At 53.4% G+C, this 23,557-nt stretch overlaps 1 protein-coding gene across 1 annotated transcript in view; it reads left to right on the plus strand.

Moving 5' to 3' along the window:
• The first annotated feature begins 1,938 nt into the window (after positions 1-1,938).
• The window catches only part of Prrx2 (paired related homeobox 2), a 35,931-nt gene continuing 14,312 nt past the window's right edge, over positions 1,939-23,557 (plus strand). The window contains exon 1 of the mRNA NM_001415156.1: positions 1,939-2,273. Within this exon, the coding sequence (NP_001402085.1) occupies positions 2,030-2,273 (244 nt within the window). The 5' untranslated portion in view covers positions 1,939-2,029. The remainder of the gene's footprint in view (positions 2,274-23,557) is intronic.

The raw sequence follows: 23,557 nt of genomic DNA on the forward strand, positions 1-23,557 counted from the left end.
ACTTTCTGCTCTTAACTGCTGAGCCATCTCTCCAGCTCCGTGAACTTAGTTCTAGAACTGATCTTCACGTGTGTATGTCACGTGTGTGCATCTGTGTGTGTGCATGCGCATGCTGGCACGTGTAGATCGGAGGAAAACTGTGGTGATTCTTTGCCTTCGACCTTATTTGAGGCAGGCAGGGTCTCTCTGCAGGAGTGTCCAACAGGCCAGCTGGCCCAAGAGCTTCTGATAGTTTCCTTCTCTGCTTTCCATTTTTAATTTTTAAAATCTTTTTAAAAATAAGAGTTAGAGGGTTGGGGATTTAGCTCAGTGGTAGAGCGCTTGCCTAGCAAGTGCAAGGCCCTGGGTTCGGTCCCCAGCTCCGGAAAAAAAAAAAAGAAAAAAGAAAAAAAAAAAGAGTTAGGTCATGTTTAAATACTCCCCGCCCCCACCTCTCTCTCATGCATTTGAGTGCTGGGGCCTGCAATCTGCCTGCAACTGGAATTACAAGTAGTTGTAAACTGCCCAGCATGGTTGTTGGGAACCACTCTGGTCCTCTGTAAGGGCAGCAAGCACTCTAACCATGGGGCCATCCTTCTCTCCTTCTCTGCCTCTTCTCTTGCCATAGGAGCCCTGGGATACAGGTTCCACTGCCATAGGCCTTGACTTGGGTTTTGAATCATGATGTTCGCCCAGCGAGCATTTCTGCTAACTGAGCCATCATCTGCCCAGCCCTTGTCTCTACTTCTTTACTCATCTCAATAATTTATTTGGCAATCAAGGAAACTAGGGCCTAAGATACTTGCTCAGGGTCCAAGCATGGTCTTGATTTGAACACAGGAGTCCACGTGGCCACAGCGTCCCCCAGACCCTACTGCGATGCATGTAGGCTCTGGACCTCACTTTGTGCAGCAAAAAACAGCTAGGACAGGGCCATGTCAGTGACTCCCCTGGCACTAAAAGGAGTTTTTAGCTTTTCCTGGTCTGTCCTACAGTGGAACGGAAGCTAGACCATCTCCCAGCTGTCCTTGGGATGAGACCCAGGGTGTCACAGGGGTGGGTCAGAGTCTCCATGGAGTCCTTCAGGGTGGGTCTCAGAAGGGTTTCCTGCTGTCCGCCCCTGAGAACATGACGACCTCCTGGTGGAGTTCTTTTTGGTGCTATGACTTCATGCCTCTCTGGCAGTAGCAAGGGGACAGAAGGAAGGTTTGGGGTAAGACTTGGGGTATGGGTATTTGGAGTACTGAAGAGTCTCCATTCTTCTCACTCTGTACTTTTCCTCTGGGCTTCCTTGAAAAAGTTACATAAAAGATAGACCTCGTTTGTCTTTCCCTCCGCTGTTACTCATCTGTCACCCTTGCCGAACACCCCAGGAATCCGGAGACAAGCTCGCCCTTCCCAACTTGGTTTTCCTTAGGAGGACCGCTTCTGGAGACAGGCGCCTAAGTGTCTCCCACCACCATATGATAGAAAAGGCCCAGCGTCCATCCCAGAACCTTCCTTTCAGCATGGAGGGAACAGGGTGGTCCTCGAAAACGTCTGTTTCTTTCCAGCAGGGTGGGAACAATGAGGGAGAAGCTGGGAAGCGTTCAAGGCCGTTCTTGGCTCCGTAGCAAATTCGAGGCTAATCTTCAATATGTGAGACCCTGTCTAAGGAGGAGTGGACTGGGGGGGACAGAATCCGTCAACTTTTTTAGAGTGCCTTACTCCCGATATGCAACCTACAGAGGCGGATTCCCCACTCATCACCTACAGGGACTCTGGTTGGGGGATTTAAAGGCTCCCCCGCGGGATTTGGGCACCCCTAAACTGCATCTGGGAGTCCGAGGACCCCGTCGTGGCCCCGCCTCCTGCCGGACGGCGCAGGACGCGGGGAGGGGAGCCGGGGGCGAGGTCCGCCCCGACAAGGGGCGTGTGGCCTGGGCCGCTGGCTAGCGAGCGGCCAGCCCGTTGGGGAGGGCAGAAAGTTCGGGTCCCCGACCGACTGACTTGAGAGCCGGCGCGGCGAACAGCGGGAGGCGGCGGCGGCCGGCAGAGGCGCGCCCGGGGCATGGACAGCGCGGCCGCCGCCTTCGCCTTGGACCCGCCAGCGCCCGGCCCGGGGCCCCCGCCCGCACCCGGTGACTGCGCCCAGGCGCGCAAGAACTTCTCGGTGAGCCACCTCCTGGACCTGGAGGAGGTGGCGGCTGCCGGGCGCAGGGCTGCGGGGCCGGTGCCGGGGCCCGAGGCGCGGGAGGGAGCGGCGCGCGAACCGTCCGGGGGCAGCAGCGGCAGCGAGGCGGCGCCGCAGGACGGTGAGTGCGCGGCGTGGGAACCGGGCAGGGGCGGCGGGACTCCGGCTGCGGGACTCGGAGTTGAGAAATCCCTTCCTTAAGGAACTCGGACTGTGGGGTTCACTGGCTGCGGGATCGCTGGCTCTGGAACTCTTGGTGGAGTATTCGGCTTGTGAGACTGTGACTGTGGGACCTGTGGATACTGGGAACCCCACCAACACACACACACACACACACACACACACACACACACACACACACACACACACACAGATGCAAGATCCCAGCTACAGAGACCCTCTGGATCCAGGCTGTGGGATCCCTGGACTGTGGGGTGGGACACAGAGTTTGTAAAACTGTGGCTGTGGACCTCAGCTACAGGAACCCCCTAACTGCAGGATCCCAGCTATGGGCACTGGAAGACTGGCTCGTTCACAGCCGGAGACACAATGCAAGAGACCACAGCCGGGGGTGAGCTGCTGTTGTTTCGAAAGCCCCTCCTACGGAGGAGACTCTACTTGAACCAGATCCACTTATAGGATGTGTGACTTGGGGAAAAGCTGGCTTCCCTTGCACTCCATACCCACCTACCCTCAGAAGCTGATGCCGTCACTGGTGGGGGAAGCTGAGGCTGTGGAGGGGCCAAGCCACTAAGCCGAACTTAGCTTAGGACTTTAGGTCTTCAGGGTTTGTGGAGGTGGAGGTGTCTGCACAACCACACCCTTCAGTCTGGGGCGGTGGGGCTCTCAGAGGACCTCAGCCAGGCCTGTTTCCCCTGCAGAGGTTAAAGGTCATCTGAAAGGGGCTTTAAACACAACCAATCCACCCAAATACATACCACCACCACCACCCACCCTCACAAGCATACACACACAGACAGACACACATACACACACACTACATACACACAGACACACAGACACAGACACACACAGACACAGACACAGACACACACACAGGCACACAGACACAGACACACAGACACACATATACACATACCACACACACACAGAGAGAAACACACACACAGAGACACACATACACATACACATACATACACACACCATACACACACACCACACACAGACACACACAAACACAAACACACACAGACACACACACCACACACAGAGACACATACACACGTACACACACACACACAAACACACACAGGATTACAGAGTCCTCAGCTCAACTTTTCAAAGAGGGAGTTGGTGGGAAATAAGGATGTAGGGGTGGATCTAGGGGAGAAAAAGTCCCAGTTTGGAGAGTTTTGGTGAAGAGTGGGAGGGCCAGAGTTGCCAAAGATCACCCAGGTGCCTGGGAGGGGTGTCTGGGGCAAACACTTCAGTCCTTGCTCTGAGACTATACTGCCCTGCTGGCTATGCTGAGACACCTGACTGTCTATCTCCAAATAGTGTGTGAGAACTGACAGAACAGGGGTATTTCACCCATCTTCCCCCACCCTAAGGACTCCACTTTCTGTGGGGGTCAGGGTTAGAGGGTTGTTCAAGCAATCTGGGAGCTTGAAACGAAAGGGGATCCTGAGGAGCCAGAGATGACAGTGGCACTGTCTCGAAGCCAAGCTGTGAGCACATGTGTCCTGGGCCATCCACAGAGAACCTTCTGATAACCCCCATCTGCTGCCAGGCAGGCATTGTCCTCAGCCCCGTGGAGTCCCCTGCCTTCTGTGCTGGTGACCACTTCCCACCATTTGCAGGGGCCTGGCTGCTCTCTTCCCTCGGGTGTCGGGTGATGGATGATGACTGAGCTGACAGCCCTGGGAGTCAGCTTTTAGATCCTTGATGGAAAAGGAGAGGGAAGGGGGCCAGTTCCGGTCAGAGGTAGAGTGAGGTGCCATAGAGCTCCAAGTTCTCTGGTTTCACCTTGATGACTGAGGGTTGTGGGCAGGACAGAGGGAGGAATAAAATGGAGGTGACGGGAGAGAAGGAAGGGGTAGACCAAGGGAGCCAATGGAGAGATCGCTGGATTGATGGTGAGGGAGCAGACAGCACAAGTCTGACCTCTTTGTCATGTAGCTGGTCCCCAAATGGAACCCTCTCACCCCTCCCCCAGTAATCCTAGACAGCAAGTGTTAGTAGGGCAGTTAGTATCCAGATGGTGCCATTGACAGCCACTAGGAAGCTGGGTGGGTACTGGTGCCCCCTGGAGCCCCAGGATCTGGCTCCAGTCCCCGAAAGCCCATGAGAACTGCCAGGCCTTTCCTGGGGTGCAGCTTCTTGTACCCCAGGGTGTTTGAGGACAGAAGGTTTGCTGGAAGTAGAGTCAAGTGGGAAATTCAAGGGCAGCTTGGAGAAATCCCTCACCCCCTTGCCCCTTGGCTTGGAAACTACATCCAGAGTTGCCCCTGGGGTAGGGTGGTTCAGTGGCACCACGCCAAGCTTCTCCCTAGATTGGAGTCTACAGGAGGAGGCTGAGGCAGCTTCCTGTTGATGCCTGTTGCCCCTTCTTACCGCCATGGATTGGTGGTTTCACAGTCTGGAGGAATTCCAAAGCAGGGGAGGAGGGACCTGTCTTTTCTACATCCTGGTGAGCCCAGAGCAAACTGCTGGAAAGAGGTACCCGCTGGGGGATGAGCTTAGAGGTCCACTGTGTACAAGGTCCTGGTTCTGTCCCCAACATAGGAAGGTGGGAGGAAGGGAGGGAGAATAGGAGGGAGGGAAGGAGGGAGAGAGGGAGGGAGGGAGGGAGGGAGGGAGGAAGGAAGGAAGGAAGGCAGGCAGGCAGGCAGGCAGGCAGGCAGACTATACCGTCAGCTCCCTAATCCTGAGCCCTCAGCACTTCCAGGGCACAGACGCTCTTGAAAACCAATCTTCCTGTGGCTTCTGCAGAGTTTTTTCCCCCCTAATAGATTATTACCCCCTAATAGAAAAATACTGGTTCCTGAGGAGACAAATGAATAAGAACTTTTGTTTTCATCCTGCTAATTAAAACAACAACACCACCAAAAGTCCAAGACCAATAGAACAACCATCACTACCACCACCAACAAACTAAATTTCTTTTGTTTGTGAAAGCCACCCATAGATCCAGCCCATGTCTGCCAATGACTTTCCAAGGCTTGGCTCCCCCTCCCTGCCCCAAGAACTGACTTTTTAAGCTGTGGCTTTGCTAGTGACTCAGAACAAACCAGGGTCTCGGGTTCCTTCTGAATCAAATGCTGAGCTATGCCAAGCACGTTAGGAAAATAAACCCTTGTTCGCTGCCTTTGCAATGGCATACAACAAAAGAAACCACATTAATAACCTCGAGTTTCTTTAAACCATTCCCTCCTGTGGGCAGGGCGGAAACCAGGCCAGGGACATGCTGGGAAAATAAACATGGTCCCAGGAGCTAGGCAAAGAGGCCTGAGTCAGGACAGGCTGGGCCCTGCTCAGAGTTGGTACCTGTTTGGAGAGCCACAGAAAGCTGGCTTCCCATGGAGACTAAGTGGATCTCAAGAGGATCCCTGTGTAGATTTTGGGTGCTGGGACACCTGGTATCCAAGGTCCCAGGGGAGCTAAGGCCCTTGCGAGCTGAGTGGCAGTTGGTGATTGTCGTGAGCCTAGGTTAGGTGGGAGGATCTGTCCTTTCCCTTTGCTAAACAGGACCGTAGGGCCACCTGGACATGCTGGGAAATCACTGGGTTTCAGAGCTTCAACCCATCTACCGTGTGGTCCTTCTGTATCTGGCTTATGTTCAGAAAGCATCTACGCTCATCCGTGTCTCATGCGTCCAAACGTTCCACTGGATGGATGCACCATATTTTGTCATTTCTTTCAGGAGCAGACATGGGTTATGGGTAGTGCTTCTGTGAACGTGGGTACAGGTTCCAAGGCTTTGAATTCTCTGAGGTTTGTTTTTCTGCGTGGAATTATTAGGTCGTGTGGCGTCAGGGGGAAGACCCAAGGGCAGGTTGGAGAAATCACTCACTCCTTGCCTCTTGCTTTGGAAATGACATCCAGGTTTGTTCCTGGGCTAGGGTGATTCAGTTGCACCAGGCCGAGCTACTCTTTAGATTGGAGTCTAAAGGAGGCTGAGGCAGCTTCCTGTTGGTCCCTTTGTTTGGTTGTCTCTTCCCATCTCCATGAATTGGTGGTTTTGCAGTCCCAAGGATCCCAAGGTAAGGGAGGAGGGACCTGTCTTTTCCACATCCTGGTGAGCCCAGCCCACATTGTTCCTTTCACTGTGGGTTCTAGAGACCAATATGGACATCAAACTGATCTGAACATCGAACTAAGGTTGTCAGGTTTACAAGTGAGCACTTTTACACGGTGAGCCATCTTGCCCACCTATCACCTGTAGAATGGGACCAAGGATCGTTCCTTATGGAGATGGGGCAAGTCCTAAACAGTTATGTGACACATAGTAGGTGCTCAATATAGAGTTTCCGGACAGCTCTGTGACATACTTAGGAGCTTATGGTTCTCATAATCTGAAGGCCCAGAGAGGTGGAGCAACTGCCCAAGATCTCACAGCTGGGAACGCCAGGTTGGCTTTGGGACTCCAAGGCCAGGCCTCTCTCCAGCACAGTATGTGGGTGAGACAAGCTAAGAGTAGGAGCTCCCTGGATGCTGGGGAGATGTTAGGGGGTGATGTTAGGGAGGACTTCTCCTGAGGAAGAGATACTGGGGGACTGGGGATGTAACTTAGTGGGTAGAGTGCTTGCTTAGCATGCACAAAACCCAGAATTAATTGCCACCCCCTCCCCGTGCATAGTCTGGAGTGGGGTGTACACCTCTAATCCTAGCACAGAGGAAGGAGATTCAAGCAGATGGAGACTTTAAGGTTGTTTTCAGCTACGTCTTGAGTTCAAAGTCAGCCTGGGCTGCATGAGACCCTGTATCCAAAAGGAGGCAGACTGTTGTTGCTGCTCTGTTGGGAGTAGGGCAGGCAGGATTGTGTGGAGATGGGGCTGAAGGCAGTGTGAGGCATGTAGGGAGAGTGGCTAGGAACCCAGAGGTACCTCAGCCGAGTGCTGTGTCTTCTCTCCAACCCTGTGACTGTGACCATGGGTCCTTTGACTATAACCCACTTTGTAGAGAGGGAAACTGACAAGGTAGCTCATACTAGTCCCACATGGGATTTCAACGTAGGTATGTCTTGTCCCAAGGCCCAAATGCTCTGTCCCAAGTCATCGGTGGAGCCTTGGAAATATGGAAGTGGCCTGATCAGGGCCGCCTCATACCCTCTGACAGGTGTGGCTGCACTCAGGGAGGGACCATGAGGTGGTCAGGAAAGGGACAGAGAACAGAAGGAATCCAGCCTTGTGCCACAGGCCTGGAGGAGAGTGGGGGGCACCCTGGGGGGGAGTTAGGGAGGAGAGTGTGAAGGTCCCCTGTCTCTGTCCTTCCCAAGACCTACCTCCAGCCACAGAAGTTATGTGACAGGGCCCCTCCCCCAGCTCCCACTTCCTATCCATCTAGTTGTCTGTCTGCCCACAACTCTAGTCCTTCAGTCTCCTGCCGACCTGCCCTGCTAACCCCTGTCAGGAGCTGGCATAGAGCAGATAGAGTATAGTTTGCCAACAATAGACAAGCTGCCTGTGGCTGTCCTCCCAAAGAGCCACCTTTCCATCTAGGAATGAGCCCTTTTCCTCACAGTAGAGAAGGTTTCCCAGCTAACAAAACCTCTCCGTTTTCCTCTCTGTCATGGTTTTGGGGTGAGAACGTTGTCACCTGCTAGCATTTGGGGACCACATGATGGGCTGGCTGTCCCGGATTCACAGTCAGAAAATGACACACAGATTTTGTGCACCTGGTGTGTACACCTGGCGTGTGCACGCTTACACACCCACTGTGGGGCTCCAGCGAGTTTAAATAGTCCTACCAGACTTTGGGAGGCTGGCTCAGGCCCCCAGACAGTGGCAGAGCAGACATACTTGACTCTATGAGCCAAGGGTTAAGTGCTCTTAGGAGGTGTTGAATAGGAGAGAGGCTTCCTGTTCAGAACGAGCTTGGGGGGAGGGCATGTCTCCATATGGTCTTGTGATGGTCAGGGGCACAGACTGGGTATCCTCAGCACACACTGAGCCATCAGGGAGGGGCAGGGCTTGTCAGGCTGAGAGGAGCTGAGCTATCTGCTGTCAAGTAAGAAGCCATAACCTCCATGGCTTACGGGTCTACCAAGCACAGCAGAGAAACCTGGAGGCCAAGAACATGGCTTCTCTAGTCATCCTGGAGATCAGAACGTTGATGTCCTGCTGGCCCTAAGCTTAGGTCCCTTCCACATCTGTTTGTTCCCTGACCGACTCTCAGGGGGCGGAGGGCTGGTGATGACAGGACACCATCCGCATGAAGCCCTTTATGGGTAATGATATTTTTTATTGTGCCCCTAAAAATAAAGCATGCTCTGGAAGAGATTAGCTTGGGGCTTTAAGATGGATTCTGCTTGCCTGTGTGTGGGATGGGCAGCCAGGACATGGCAGTCTTTGCTGGTAGGGCTGTGGGAGGGTCTAGGAGAGGGGGACCTGAAAGACTGAGCAGTGGCGGGGCCTGAACTGAAGTCTAGGAGGCTATCTTCAAAGCCTGGTGTAAGATAGCAGAGAACCATTAGGCAGGGACTAGGTGGCCTGGAAGCTTCCATAGAGGGAGCCTGTTCCCTTCAGCCCTAGAGCAGAATAAACTCCTCAGTAGCTCCAGATGTGGCAGGTGTGAACATCCCATCTCTGTGGCATTGCTGCCCAAGAAGATGCTGCAGGAGATGTTTCTATTCAGGGTCAGAGCATCTGAGTTCCCGCTTGCGCTAACCCACCTGAAGCCCGCCCAGCCTCTGAGCCCAGGCTCTGCACCCTGAGGGTGGACTCACATGGCTGGACCACCTGTCTCTGGACATAGTCAATGAGATCCCAGGGCTCATCTGTGAAGCTGATAGAAATGTATTCCCAGACTCTGGGAAACCGGACTTCCTGATCCAGACCTGGGTACCTGGATATAAAAGTCCCCTCTCTGCAAGTTTTTGTGCTTGTTTAGTTTGATTTAGTTTTTAGAGCCAGGGATCTTGTGTAGCTCAGGCTGGACTGGAACTCATTATAAAACCAGGAATGACTTTGTCCTTACACACATCCTCCTGCATCCACAGCTGAAGTGCTAGGATTACAGAACTGCTGGGCAATGAGCTGGGGGACCCTGTGCAAAGCTCTAGGCAAAGCACTCACCAACTGAGCGACAGCCTCAGCCCCCAGGAGGATTTTATACCCTGCTAATGATCTTGCAGAGCCAATTGCACCCACTGCTGCCCCCTTTTACTCACTGAGAAACAGCCCTCTAGGTTACAGAGCAGTTCCGTAAGGTGCCATGGAAAGACAGAGTTAAAGGATCTGGAAGGTGTGACTGCTCCGCCAAGAGGGCCCCAAGGTCTAGACGGATAGCTACTTTCCTCTACCCACTGTGTTTAGCAATGTCCAAGCACCTGCCCTGGACCAGCCCAAGGCTGGTTGGGATGAACAGAGTCCTGCCTGAATCCTCTGTGTCCTGATCCCGCCCCTCCCCCTCCAGGTGTGGCGGCCAGGGTTCCCCTGGGGCTAGGAGCCTCATTACGGAGCTGGGTTCTTTCACCCTGGTTCCTATCATCCCAAGTCCCTCTTCTCTGCTACCCTTTCTTTTCCATCACACCTCCTGTGGCTCCCTTCAAGGGTGACTCCCCCTGGGCATGAGATCCACAGTCCCCAACGGGGTCGTCATTTCTTTCCAGATTCCGTTCATCAGTCCCACCTCCTTCCTGTCTCCCTGGCTTCCCCACCACCGACCCCCTCCTCCAGGACAGCCTCCCTTCTTGCCTTGGGTGAAGCCGTTTACATGCCAGGGATGGCGTTATTAAAAATGACATTTAACCAGGACTGGAATTACCGCGCGGATGGCTGCAAACCTCGGAATCAAAGCAGAGCCGCGGGGCGGGCGCGCCTGGCAGGGGCCTCGCAGCCTCCCCGCCGCCAGAGCTCTGAGAGAAGCCTTCCCACATAAAACCCCCACAGACCATCAAGGTCTTGAAAGCCAGCGCACCTCCTTTCATTAGACTAACAAATAACGAGTAACAGAAAACATCTGTTCACAGCAGCCCTAATGCTCTCAAGATGGGCTCCGGGTAGCTGGTCTAGCCAGTGGGCACCCAGTGTGTGCCCAGTGTCCAGGGTGCAGGTTAGGGCTGCTCCCTCCCCAGGCTGGCCTGCAGGCCTCATCGTACACCCCTGAGGCTAAGAGCTGCTTTTTTCTGTGTCTTTCAGGCTTGGCCATTCACTTTCCCTTCTCGCTGATAAGGATTTATAATCTGAGGGTCTGTATGCAAGGAGGTGGGGTTGCTGGATGGCGGGCACCATAAACCCAACATTTAGGAGTGATAAGACTAGCAGTCAGAAACCCAGTTTTGAGTCTTGGCCAGGTCCTGGGTCAGCCGTGTGATAAGACTGTATTCCTCAGAAGGTTTCTTGCTATTCCCTACACACACACACACACACACACACACACACACACACACACACACACACGCACGCACACACACACGGTGAGTTTAGTCTTCAGAGTTAGAGGGACGGTGGCTCTCCTGCCCTTATAGAAGCTAGATGCCCTGTATAAACCCCTTTACTACAAATCCTGGTCTCCAGAAGCTGATGAGATCCATTGCCACACACATTATTGAAGGTTGGGGGCCAGAAGAAGAGTGAGTCTGAGCCCCACAGCTCAAATGTAGAGTATGGAAGGCCTGTTTCCTGCACCCAGGGGAGAGCTCAGGGCATCTCAGCGCTGACTTCATCCAGGCGTCTCGCTTTACTTCCCTTCATGACCAAATCACACAAAGGATGCCAATGGTGGGAGACTAATTTCTTCCTCTCCTCAACAGCATCAGCTCTGCCTCCTCACTTAAGGAAGTTAGGTGGAACCACCTTATTTGGTCATTATTCATTAGGTACACAGGCACCTTGCTGGGATAGACCAGACTTTGTCCCTGAGGGCTTGGAGCCCAGCAGGAGAGCAGCATAGCCTTCTTGCTTCTCCTTTGCCTGCTGCACTCTACCCATGGCTAGGTTTGTCCCGACAACCCATGGTGAGGTGGAGCAGTGTCCCGTGTCCCAGCTCAGAAAGCCAGAGTGACTTCTACATGGTTGCCTGGGGAATGTTGCTGGGACTGCTGCAGCCTTGTTACTGGGCATAGCTGCAGATGGCCAGGTTGCTACCGAGTCCTCTTTCTGTAGGCTGCCCAGGTTGGATTTCTTTCTGCCTGCCCCTTCCCACCAAGAATCTGTTGTGAGAGACTCGCTAGGCCCCTGGCTGGGCCTGTCCCAGGCTGGGGTTGTGCCGTGCTGGAGGAGGGAAGCCCAGTAGCAGGTTTCTTAAAGACATCCTATTTCAATTGGTAGGGCCAGCCTCTCCTGCTGAGCTGTTTCTCAGGGTACCACAACTCAGGGAGGGGAGTGTCAGGACTCTCAGTGGGGAAATGACTGGAGACAAGAAGTAAAAACTGCTACTCTTGTTTCATCCGGAAGGAGAAAGAAAAGATCCAGATCTAATAGCAGCCGAAAGCAGGTTCAGTATTTAAAGAAAACTGTTGCTGGGGCTGCAGATTTGGATCTTGCAGGGGTAGGCGGTGGGGATCTTGAGGGCTCTAGTTTCTATTTCAAGGCATGGGAAGTGAGGGTGGGGTTCCTGTTAACCCTTCCCTTGCTCCTTGCTGGCCTGTTGAGGGTATCACACATGCCAAGCCCGGGCTGGGCTCTGGGGGTGGGGGGCTGCCTGGCTCCTCCCAGAGGGACAACTGAGGAGGGAGGAGGCAGAATCTCAGAAGGGACCTAAAGCTGGAGTGAGGTAGCTAGGGGTTGGGGTACTGGGGGCGCTGGGGAAGAAGAGAGAGAGAGAGAGAGAGAGAGAGAGAGAGAGAGAGAGAGAGAGAGAGATACAGAGGCTTCCAGTAGGAAAGGAAGCCTGTCTGTACCACAAGCAGGAGTGAGAGGCAGGAGATGGCCCAAGAGTGTTCTCTTCAAGATTACCATTACAGTTACCATTGTTGCTGGGCAGGGCGGTGCTCACCTCCAATCCCAACCCTCGAGAGGCAGAGGCAGGCAAATCTCCGAGTTTCGAAGCCAGCCTGGTCTACTGAGCAAGTTTCAGGACTGCCGGAGCCACTACACAGAGAAACCCTATCTCAAGAACAACAAAGACTGGATTAGCCATGATTAGAGCCATGCCTGGTGGCCCAGGCCTGTAGCGAAAGCTACTCAGGAGGCTGAGGCAAGAAGGTTTTGAGTTCAAGGTCTGTGTGGGCCATTTTATGAGAGCTTGTATCAAAAGAAAAATGCAGAAAAAGGGTTGGGGATATAGCTCAGTGGTAGAGCCCTTCCTAACACGAGGGAGGCTGAGGCCCCAAGTTCTACCTTCAGCCCTAAGAGACAGAAGAGATCTCCCATTTTTGTGTGTGTGCACAGGGGCTAATTCCCCACATTTGTGGGTATCTGGAGTGTGAGATGAACAGCTCCCCATCCATGGAGGTGGGGTTCTCACAATCACGGAAAGTCTGTGAGAATTGCTGCTGTCTCAGTTGCCCTGAGCCTTCTGGGCTACTCAGTCTCCAGAGGAGCTGCTCACCCTGCCCAGCCCTGGCTTCTGCTCTAAGATCGGAGCATGGCTGTCCCCACATTAGGAACGTTCCAGAGGAGCTCAGGAGACCTCTCGGTGGGGGCATGGGTGAGTCTGCAGGCGTGCAGAAACACACCAGCTTACAGTTTGGTTCCCCCTCTCTGACACTCTGAGGAGGGGCAGACACAGTGTAGTCTGATGGGGGTGGGGTTGAGCAAGGAAAGGTTTCCACGCCCCATGATCTGCCTGCTGGTACCTAACTACCCAGACCAGTGCTTCCCAACCCACGGGACAGTCCTTGGATCCCTGCCCAACGTGCCCTGTGGCCCAGATCCCCTCAGAAGGGACAGCACCATTGTGTTGAGACCCCTTGCTTCTCTGTGTGGCCCTTCTGGTTGCTCCCATGCAGACGGAGGCATGTTGCTTTCTTCTCTGTGGCATCCATGTAACCGTAGCTAATTTCATGACAAATCCCATCCCTAAAATACAGCGCAACTATTTTTATAATGTGGTGTTTGGGGTTAGAAATTCAAATTGGAGATTGATTGCTATTTCCAGATCTGTGGATAAGATGGCTTTGGATCGATGTATGTCCCTGGAGCTGCATGAGGTCCCCATCACGCGTAGAACATGCATGCCCCATACTTGGAACATGCATGCCCCACACTTAGAACATGCATGCCCCTACTTGGCCAGGCCTTGGCTGCTGGCAAATTGGTTGGATGTGGTATTTGCATTCATTCTGGCATTGATCGAAACTCTTACTGTCTTCTCTGCCCAGGGCCCAAAGGCCTAAGTGGTGACCAGAGCGGGCTCCCCTCTCCAGTGACATAGTAGCTCTAGAGTCTGGGGAGCAGGTGACAGGAGGAAGGAAATACATAGAATGGGAGCATCAAAGAAGGAAGGCTAAGGGCTGGGCGAGCCTCCTCTGCCCAGTGCTTTTACTCCCTTGTCTGCCTTCTTCCCAGCAGCCTCCAAATCAGAGCTGGATGTACGTCAGGCCCTGAGGGCAGGAAGGATGGTCGAGGTGGGAACTCTGCCTGGGAAGGAGGCACGCCAGGCCAGCCCTGTTCCCAAGACAGTGGATATGGAAAAGAAGGGTCTCCCTTTGTCACATTGGGGTTATCTCAGAGTCTCCCCACAAGGCTTCTGGGCTCTGAGAGCTCAGTGATAGCTCTCAGGTTTGGGGGCTACCCTGGGGACTGGAAGTGTTCCTCCCTCCACAGTCCCAATATCTAAAGATGGATGTGATATGAAGTCAGGTAACCAGATCTTTCCTGAGGGCTTGTTGCCATGGCGATTTCTGTATGAGTCTAAGCCCCCAGAGGAGGTCCAGGAAGGCCACCAAACCAGGCTGGTGTCACTTGGTTCCTTGGGGCAAGAGGCTTCCCTCTGTGGAACTCAGTGGCTTCACTGGGTAGGCAAGGCACTGGCAACAGCTACCAAAGAGGAGGGTTGTGAGGCAGGAAGCGATCATACCTGCCATTATTATTACTACTACTACTACTACTACTACTATCGTTATTAATTTCATTACTATTATTGGCAGCTCCCACATTGGAAAGAGAGAACTATTTGAGCATTGCAGACATTCCCCTGGCAGCTGCTAGTCCCAAAGGACCCTCATCTCCCCAGCCTAGGCCTGAGGGAGTGTCCCAATCCAAACTAACTCCATATTAAGGCAGGAAAAAAACCCTGTCCCTCCACCCCCAGCCCCCCCTGGCGCAGGACAGGAAGAGTAAGGTCTGGTTAGCTGGTGTTTTGCTGGCAGGTTGGGTGTCAAGATGGTGGTGTACAGTGCAGCTGTGACGCCACCCTCCCAGGAGAGCTCTGCCAGTTCCAGGGGACAGTTCCAGAGCCTCCAGCCCTGCCTTCAACCTTTGGTGCAGCAGACTGACTGGAAGCCTGGGCAGACAGCGTGGGCAGGGCTCCATCCTAGGGCTCCTGCTGCAGGTGCAGACAGACCTCAGGCCACTAGCTTTACGGTCCCCCTAACAGCCCCTGTGACTGCCAGTCTTCTCTGGGTGAAATCTGGGTCAGCAGGGAGTCTCATTGGCACCCTGCTTTGTGACAGTAGTTAATAGTCGCTGTCTCATGGGCCCCTGCTACCCATTAACACACTGTGCAGGCCTCCCTTTCTTTCTGGGAGGCTGTTTCGGCCTTGCTTCTCCAGCTTCTCCTGAGTGCAGCCAGGCATCCAATCGGCTTCTGCATAGCTATCCCCAGGCAGAGTGGAGATTCAGCTAGCATTCCCCCCCCCCCAGCTGAGGCTGACTGGAGCTCAGGATAGGCTGTGAAGATCGGTGTCCCCTACATGTACCAGAGGGACTCACCAACTGTAGCACGTGGCAGGGACAGGACCGAGAGCCCCAGAGAAAGCATTCTCAATGTGGGTGCATCCGGCGTGGTTCTCCGTAGACTCAAGGTACAGAAGGTGTCCCAGTGGTGAGGGAATACTGTCCTCACTCTGCCAGGGTGGGGACAAGAGCCTAGGTATGATGGAGCTCTGGTGGTGTCATCTACAGGTGATAGAAATCTGTCTCAAGCTTTCAGAGCATGCAGAGGCCCTGGGCTCCACCCCAGCACCGCGTAAGCCAAATGTGTTGGTGCACAACTGTAAAGCCAGTACTTGGGAGGTGGGGGCAGGAGAATGACAAGCTCAGGGACACACTGGGGCGTGTGTGACCCATCTCTGTAGGAAAAGGCAGAGCCAGAGACAGGAAAAGCCCACGTCAGAAGTGTGGATCTAGCTGTGCCTAACACCCCACCCACATTTCCTAGTGACTTGCTCTGGTTTAGCCTAAGCTAGCCTGCTCAGATCTCCTCTTTCTCTTTCTGGCTGCAAACTTGCTATCCAACCGAGGCACGGCTCCAGATCAAGGAGAGGAGGAGGAGGAAGATACCCAGGTCCATGCTAGGAGGCTCATGGCTTGCTTTGGGGCTGTGCTAGGTCAACCTTAGGTCAACTGTGGCAGCCGGGCACTCTGTGGGAACCATGCCGTGCCAGGGCCTGCTGGGCAGAGTTCCTGCTCATCCAGAGTCTCAGAACCCCAGTGGCACCCAGCAGTCCCTACTCTATTTGGTTCCAGTCCCTTCCTCTCTGGGAAGATCCCAACATTGATTGTTGAAGAAGGGAGTCTGGGGGTTTCTTACGGAAAGAGGAGCTGGAATTATTAGAGGGTTCAGTTTAGGGGTCAGGCCCCTGAGAGGGCACATCGTGCAAATAAGCTTGATTGGGGACAGGCCCCAGACATTCCTCACATCCACACACACAGCAGCAGAGGGTTTGCTGGAAGGGGCTGAGATTTACCAGGGTTGCACATAGTCTAACCCCCACAGCTCCCCCTCCTAGGTGGGTGAGGGGCGCTGGCAGCCCTATGCAGGGCATTAGATGGCGGGGATTTGACACAGTGGAGGTTTCCCTAGGCTTTGGCTCCAAGTTCCCCTTTATGACATCAACTTGGGACCTGTCATGGTGGGAGACTTGGGGCTCCAGCAATTGAGCAATTCCTTCTAACTTAGTGTCCTTGCTTCTGGGAGATTTGTGTTTTCTTTTCTTTTTTGAATTTAATTTTATTTTTTTACTTATTCACTTCACACCCCACTCACTGACCCCCCACCCCCGTCACCACTATCCTTCCCCCATTCCCCCTCCTCTTTCCCTCCGGATATCTCTCCACCCTGGCACTTCAGATCTCTGTGAAGCTAGGTGCTTCCTCTCCCACTGAGGCCAGACAAGGCAGCCCAGCTAGAAGAACATATCCCACAGACAGGCAACAGCTTTTGGGATAGCCTGTGCTCCAGTTGTTCAGGACCCACATGAAGATTAGCTGTAATCTGGTACATATGAGCCGGGAGGCCTAGGTCCAGCCCATGCACGCTCTTCAGTTGGTGTTTCAGACCCTGAGAGCACCTGGGGTCCAGGTTAGTTGGTCTTCCTGTGGAGTTCCTATCCTCTTCCGGGCCTGCAATCCTTCCTCCTGTTCTTGTATAAGAGTCCCCAGGCTTCATCCACTGCTTGACTGTGGGTGTCTGCATCTGTGTGACCCAGCTGCTGGGTGGAGCCTCTCAGAGGACGACTTGCTGGTGTGGGCAAGCATAGAGTATCACTAATAGCGTCAGGGATTGGCGATTGCCCATGGGAATGGTCTCAAGTTGGGTGGATTTTTGGTTGGTCACTCCCTCAACCTCTGCTCCATCCCCTGGGCCTACATTTCTTGCAGGCAGGGTAAATTTGGGGTTGAAAGTTTTATGAATGGAATTTTGTTTGAAAAAGAAATTCTCTTTTCCCCTGCTGTACTGGTGCTGGGGTTAGAACCCAGGGCCTCATGCATGCTGGGTAAGTGTTCTACCACTGAGCTTCACTGCCAGACAGAGACCTCTTTTCCTCCCCCTTTTAAATGGATCCCCTCCCCCCTTTCCACTTGGAGACAGAGTCTGGGATTACTAGCCTGTACCACCATGTCTGCTAAGCAGACTTTTTGTTTTTCTAAAGTAGATTTCCCACACCCCTCCTGCCTCCTCCCACACCTTCCCTACCTCAATGGACCCCGTCAGGTGACCTCCACAGGACACACCACCACCAGGTGTCCGCAGTCAGGTGGGACCACCCTGGTGTGGGGCTTTGGTGGGTTGGACAGATGTGTGATGGATGTCTACCACTGTGATGCCACTGTCCTGAAATCCTCTGTGCTTAGGCTCCTCCCACTCCCTTCTCTTTCTCCGGAACCTCCGACCTGTTATAATGCACAGTTTTACATTACGTCACTGGAAAATTGGATGGGGAAGAGATGGCTCCCTTCTCTTCCCGGCACGTGTGTAAGGCTTCGTCTCCATGTCATTGCCATCCTCCTCCTACTTCTCTTCATAAGATTTATTGATTTTATTTATGTGCATGTGCGTTTGTTTGCCTTGCCTGTGTGCATGAGCTCTTGGGAGCCAGGGCTGTTGGACCCGCTGAAGCAGGAATTACAGGCCTTGGGAGTCGGTTGCCTCAATGGCTGATGGGAACTGAACTCAGGTCCTCTGCAAGAGCAGTGAGAGCTCTTCACGGCTGAGCCGTCTCTCCAGCCTGAGTCATCTTCTTTTTTGAGACAGGTCTTGCTGTGCAACCCTGGCCGACCTCAAACTTGTGGTGACCCCCACCCCCGCCTCCAGCTCCTGCATGCTCTGATTATAAGCATTCATCACCATGACTGGCTTTTGAATTTTTAAAATATTATTATTGTGTGTGTGTGTGCCTCCAGCAAGAGTATGAAGGCCAGAAGACATGTCTGTGGAGTTGGTTCTTGCCCTCTTCCACCTTTGAGGCTAGCCTAAGCTAGCCTAGAATGCACTGTCTAGCCCAGGATGACCATTGACCTCTGACCCTTTCTTTGCCTTAGCGCAGGGGTTGTGGGTGCACCCCACAACGCTGGGAGAAACAGCACCCCCTTTCAGTGTGAGTGACAGCCCTGCATCACGGGTTGTCCAAAGACTTATCAAAGGACGTCTCAGTGGCCCCTCACTCGTGACACTGTGAATACGAGTGCTGTGGGTGTGCAGGCGCTGGCACTCACAGATAATTCAACTGGGAGTCCATCTTGCCTAGGGTGATGGCTGAATTTGGCAGCATAGAGTTCAGAGAGAAACTTGCAGGCTGGGAGTTCTGCTGCTGCCCCACCCCCTCCACACTCTTGTAGTTCTTTTACAGTCTGCCTGATAAATTTGTCTTTTGTAGGCTGAAGGAAGGTGGGGGGGGGGCAAGGACAGGCAAACATGGAAATGCAGGTTGTGATTTCAGCACTTGGAAGTCTGAGGCAGGAGGATTCTTGGGAGTTGGGCGCTGGCCTGTCTGCATAGTGAGTATCAAGGCAACTGGGCAAAGCCCTGTCTCAAAATAGACAAAAAGAGGAGAGGGAGGGGGAGGGGAGGAGAGACAAGGGGAGGGAGGGGAGGGGAGGGGAGGGGAGGGGAGGGGAGGGGAGGGGAGGGGAGGGGAGGGGAGGGGAGGGGAGAGGAAGGGAGACAAAGGCCTGGATGTAGCAGGCTCTGTTGGTATCGGGAAGGGAGTCCTGGGTTCATCCCAGCAACCATGGGTTGGGTGAGGTGGGGCTTACCTGTAAGTAACCTCAGCACTCAAGTGGCAAAGGCAGGAGGACTAGAAGTTCAAGGTCATCTTCAGCTACATGGGGGAGTTTGAGGCTAGCCTGGGCTACTTGAGACCCCCTTCCCCCCTTCTCCAAAAAAAAGAAGTGAGGGGCATGGAGGAAGAAGGAAGGAAGAACCAAGGCGTACTGGGCCAGGCTCTTTGCTAAAGCGGGACACCGTTTCACCTCCCAGCAGCAGTGACTAGGCTGCCGCCACCCTCTGCTTGCCTGCACTTGGTGATCTCAAGTTCTGTGTTTGGTCCTTTGTGGCTGGTGTATCCCGGCCTCCTGGTTTTCTGTGCTTCGTTTAAGCATCCGAGAGTCCGTCCTTTCTTCCTTCCTTCCTTCCTTCCTTCCTTCCTTCCTTCCTTCCTTCCTTTCTTCCTGCTTACCGTGCATCTTACATCTTCCTTCATGAGGTGTCTGCAGGCCTCCCCCATCCCCCTTGTTTCTCAATCAAATTGTTTAAAAATTGTCTATGTTGGCCTTAGGACATAATCCCAGCACTGGGTGGGGCAGGTGTGTGTGTGTGTATGTGTGTGTGTGTGTGTGTGTGTGTGTGTGTGTGTGTGTGTGTGAGAGAGAGAGAGAGAGAGAGAGAGAGAGAGAGAGAGAGAGAGAGAGAGACTCTGTCTTGGAAAACAAAACAAAAAAAATGTTTATTACATATGTGAATGTGGACACACGCATGCTCAGCAGACAGTGGAGGTCAGAGGAGAACTGTCAGTAGTCCATCCCCTCCTTCAACTGGGGAGGGTTTGTCTTGTCTTCACAGCACCCAGGCTGGCTGGTCCATGAGGGTCCCAATGACTCTGCCCTCCATCTGGGTGACAGACATGCGCTAGTGCCTGTGGGGTTTTGTTTTGTGTTTTTGTTTTCGTTTTTGTTTTTTTTTAATGTGAATTCTAAGGATCGAACTGATGTGATCACACTGGTGCAGCAAACAGTCTTACCTGTAAAAACATCTCCCTGAGCCCGATTATCGTTTAATTTTGTAAAAAAAAAATTTTAAATTTAAAAATTATTGCTATTATTGTCTGTGGGGGGTGGGGTGGGGGTGATAGGAGCATACCCAGGCTAGCTCAGAGAGGTCTAAGGTAGGGCCACAGCACCCACAGTGAAACTTTTGGGGTGACCCTGCATCCCACGGAGATGCTCAACACTCCAGCAGGAGGTCAGGCCCAACTCAGGCCAGAACTCACCAGCACCCAAAGTTTCTCTGTGAGTCTCAAGGGGTGGTCTCAGCCCTTCAGTTGAGAAAGGACGCTAGCCATAGGCACACCCTTCACATCTAAGAGGCATGGCGTGGAAGCCTGGCAAAGCCACTGGGTTCAGTTCAGTGGTCAGAATCCGCCACAGCCCTCTACAGTGCAGAAGGTTAAATGTTCGCCGCATAAGCTTGACCACTTGAGTTCAGTCCCCAGAAACCACATAAAGTGACCTTTCTGGAGAGCCAGGAGGAGGAGGTGACAGATAAGTTGATGAATGGTCCTGGCTGTAAATTCCCTGATGGCCAGCTGCCCCAGCCTGTCACACACACACACACACACACACACACACACTCACTCACACACAGTCACACACACACACAGTCACACACACTCACACTCTCACACACACATACACACACACACTCATACACGCACAGTCACACACACAGTCACACACAGTCACACACAGTTACACACAGTCACACACAGTCACAGTCTCACACACACACACACACACACACACACACACACACACACAAACCCCCCTTCCACACCCCCTCCCAGCCCACATAGCTCATCACCTGCAGGAGAAAGTAAAAAAGGTCTCTGTGCATACTGGTCTCAAGACAGGGGATTAAGCCACCATTGGTGAGTACCTTACCTGCTCAGAAGTCTGCAAATTGGTTTTACCCTACAACCCAGACTTTCTCATCCCTGGGTGAACGAGCACTCCAAGTGGATTTGGGGTGAATGAATGGGACCGGGTTCTTCTGTTCTGCCAGTATGCAGCTCAGAAAAAGGTGAGTGCTGGCTTTGATGTGGCCCTACGTCCTCATAAAGCCCCTCTGCAGAAAGATTGCAGGACCCAGAGCCAAGAAACCGTCTGCAAACACGTATGTGCAGCTGTGTGGAGTCAGAGGCGCCAGGACTGCCACTTAGTAGCCCACAAGCTCACTGCAATCTATCACCAGATACTGGAGTGCGAGGGACTGCCCCTAAAGACCACAGTCTCCTCTACAGACCAACAAGGCTCTTTCTTGGACGGCCAGAAAGGCCTTTGTAGGGCAGGGCAGCTCTCAGGAACACCAATGAACCTGGTTGTGCTCTGGAGCCCTGCTGGAGAATGGATGGCGTTTGGTCACCCATGATCCTGGAGCATCCCACGAAATCTGACATCATCTAGGCACAGAGGCTAAGAGTCCCGGAGTAGGGGCTTCATGGCTGCTCCTTTAGGGTGACTGTGTGTTTCACAGCCGAGGATGGGGTCTATTCCAGTGCCTTCTCTCCTGTGCCTTTTCTCCATATGGTCTCTCTCCCAGCCTCAGTTTCCCTTCCCGGGCCGTGGTGGGGGGTGGGGATGGTGACCGTAGTACCCAAGATGCGACAGGGCGTGGCGCGCCAGGCTGTTAACGGTGTCTGGGCCGCGGGGCTGCGGCGAGGCCGGCGCCAGGGCCGCGCCTGGAACCAGATGTGGCGGCGCCGCCCTGGCCGCCCCGGCGGCTCGCACGCTCGGCCTGGCGCGCACATGGCAGGCGTCTGGGGGCGCGGTCCCCGGGGTACTGCGACCCCAGGCCAGAGTGGCGATGACTGGACCCGGGACCTGCTGAGGGAAGGGGCGACCCAAATGCCAGGCTACAACCGGTCCTGCTACTCGCGCGCTGGGGACCCTCCCGCCCCCAGAGTTTGTTTGCTTAAGTCCTACATAAGCTGTTTCAAAGTTGAGTCATCTTAGGGGTTGCCAGTTGAGAAGGGGAGGAGAGAAGGGGGTGCGGCTTTGAAACCCCGATTCTGCCATGAGCTTGTCTGTCATCCACCAGACCAGAACAAGGGGTCTCATTGAAACCTGGCCCAGCGACACATCTGTGGCCCTAATCAGACTCTAATGTCCCCATACCACCTTTGGGATGGTGGTCTCTGGGCTCCCAGGGCTCCCAAGTGTGACCTGCTGGGATACTATGTCCTAGGTTGGTAAAGAAGAGAAGACAACTTAATGTGGGTAAAACTCATCTCCGGGGAGGCCAGGCCAGTCCAATTTGGCTACGGTGGTTTGCATCCCTTTCCAGTGAGTGGTCAGAAAAGAGTGGTCCAGTCCTGAGCAGACTTCAGGCTCCCTGGTTTTGATGTGAGAGGGGAAGGAGAAGTGCCAGCCTCAACCTAATAAGCCAATTACTTTTTGATGCTGGTGCGTGGGGACACCCCAGGCATTTGCAGGGACCAAGCATCCAGGGCTGGGGAGAGTCTGAATTCCAGGAACTCCAGCAACCCCTATACCTCTTCCAAAACTTTAGAGGGCTTATAGGCCTGCTTCTCAGAGAAACTGGGGCCAAAGAGCTGAGGTGGTAGAAGCAGAGAAGGAACAATGATTAGAGATGGAATCCAGTTTGTGTCCGGAGGCTCTGGGGACTTCAGGAAATCAGTTAAGCTGGTGGACTCAATCTGTGTATGTGCATGTGTGTGTATGTATGTGCAAGTATGTTTGTGAGAATGCACATGTATGCATGCATGTGTGTATGTGTACATCATGTGTGTCCGTGTGCCCCTGTGTGTATGTGAGTGTGCACATGTATGCACGTGTGTCTATGTGTCTATGTGTGCATGTATGTGTATATATGTATGTGTATGTAAGCATCACATACATGCATGCATACACATACATGCATGTATGTGCCTGTGTGTATGTGAGCATGCACATGTAAGCATGTGTGTGTGTGTGCGTGCGTATGAGTGTATGTTCCTGCACTTCCACTCCTTTGGCCATGAAGTGTCATGGGAAGGAGAGAGCTGATCTCTGAGATCTAAGAGTCACCTAGGAGTGAGACCTCTGTGCTCCTGGCCCCTTTCCTCCACAAATTCCAAGTTAGAAACAGTCATTTAGAGAGAGCAGTTAAAGTAACATACCTAAAGTTTGCACAGGCATGGCGAGTGCGGGTGTTTCCGGAATTTCTTCCCTGGGGAGATGTAAGCAACACCCATCCCTTCCTCAAAAGAGTGTCAAACCAAAGTTCACTATGGGGAGTCAGTGCGTGTACTGGGTTCACTTACAGAGCATTGCGAGAGGTTGCTTATGGGAGTGCAGGGGACCCCAAAACAGCCACACTGGAAAGTCTTCACTCAGCAAGGGTGATGGCTTCCCATAGCTCCATAGATGAGGACACGCACACTTAGCCTCCTTCAACCTATGTGCTCTCTGACCTTTTGGAGCCCCCCTGCCCCAGGGCCATGTGCTGTTACTGTAAAATTGCATACAAATGGCTGGGACAAAAGGCTGGACCACTCAGGTGAGGGTCCAGTGACCTTCTTCCTCCTGTGAGGCACTGTCAGCAGCCAAGAGACCCAGCCTCCCTCCCCCCCTTGTAAGATGGTGGCTGTTTAACTTGGAGGAACATTTGAGTGGTTCACAA

The sequence above is a fragment of the Rattus norvegicus genome, chromosome 3 (assembly GCF_021556685.1).
Source record: "Rattus norvegicus strain SHRSP/BbbUtx chromosome 3, alternate assembly SHRSP_T2T, whole genome shotgun sequence".
Classification (NCBI taxonomy): Eukaryota; Metazoa; Chordata; class Mammalia; order Rodentia; family Muridae; genus Rattus; species Rattus norvegicus.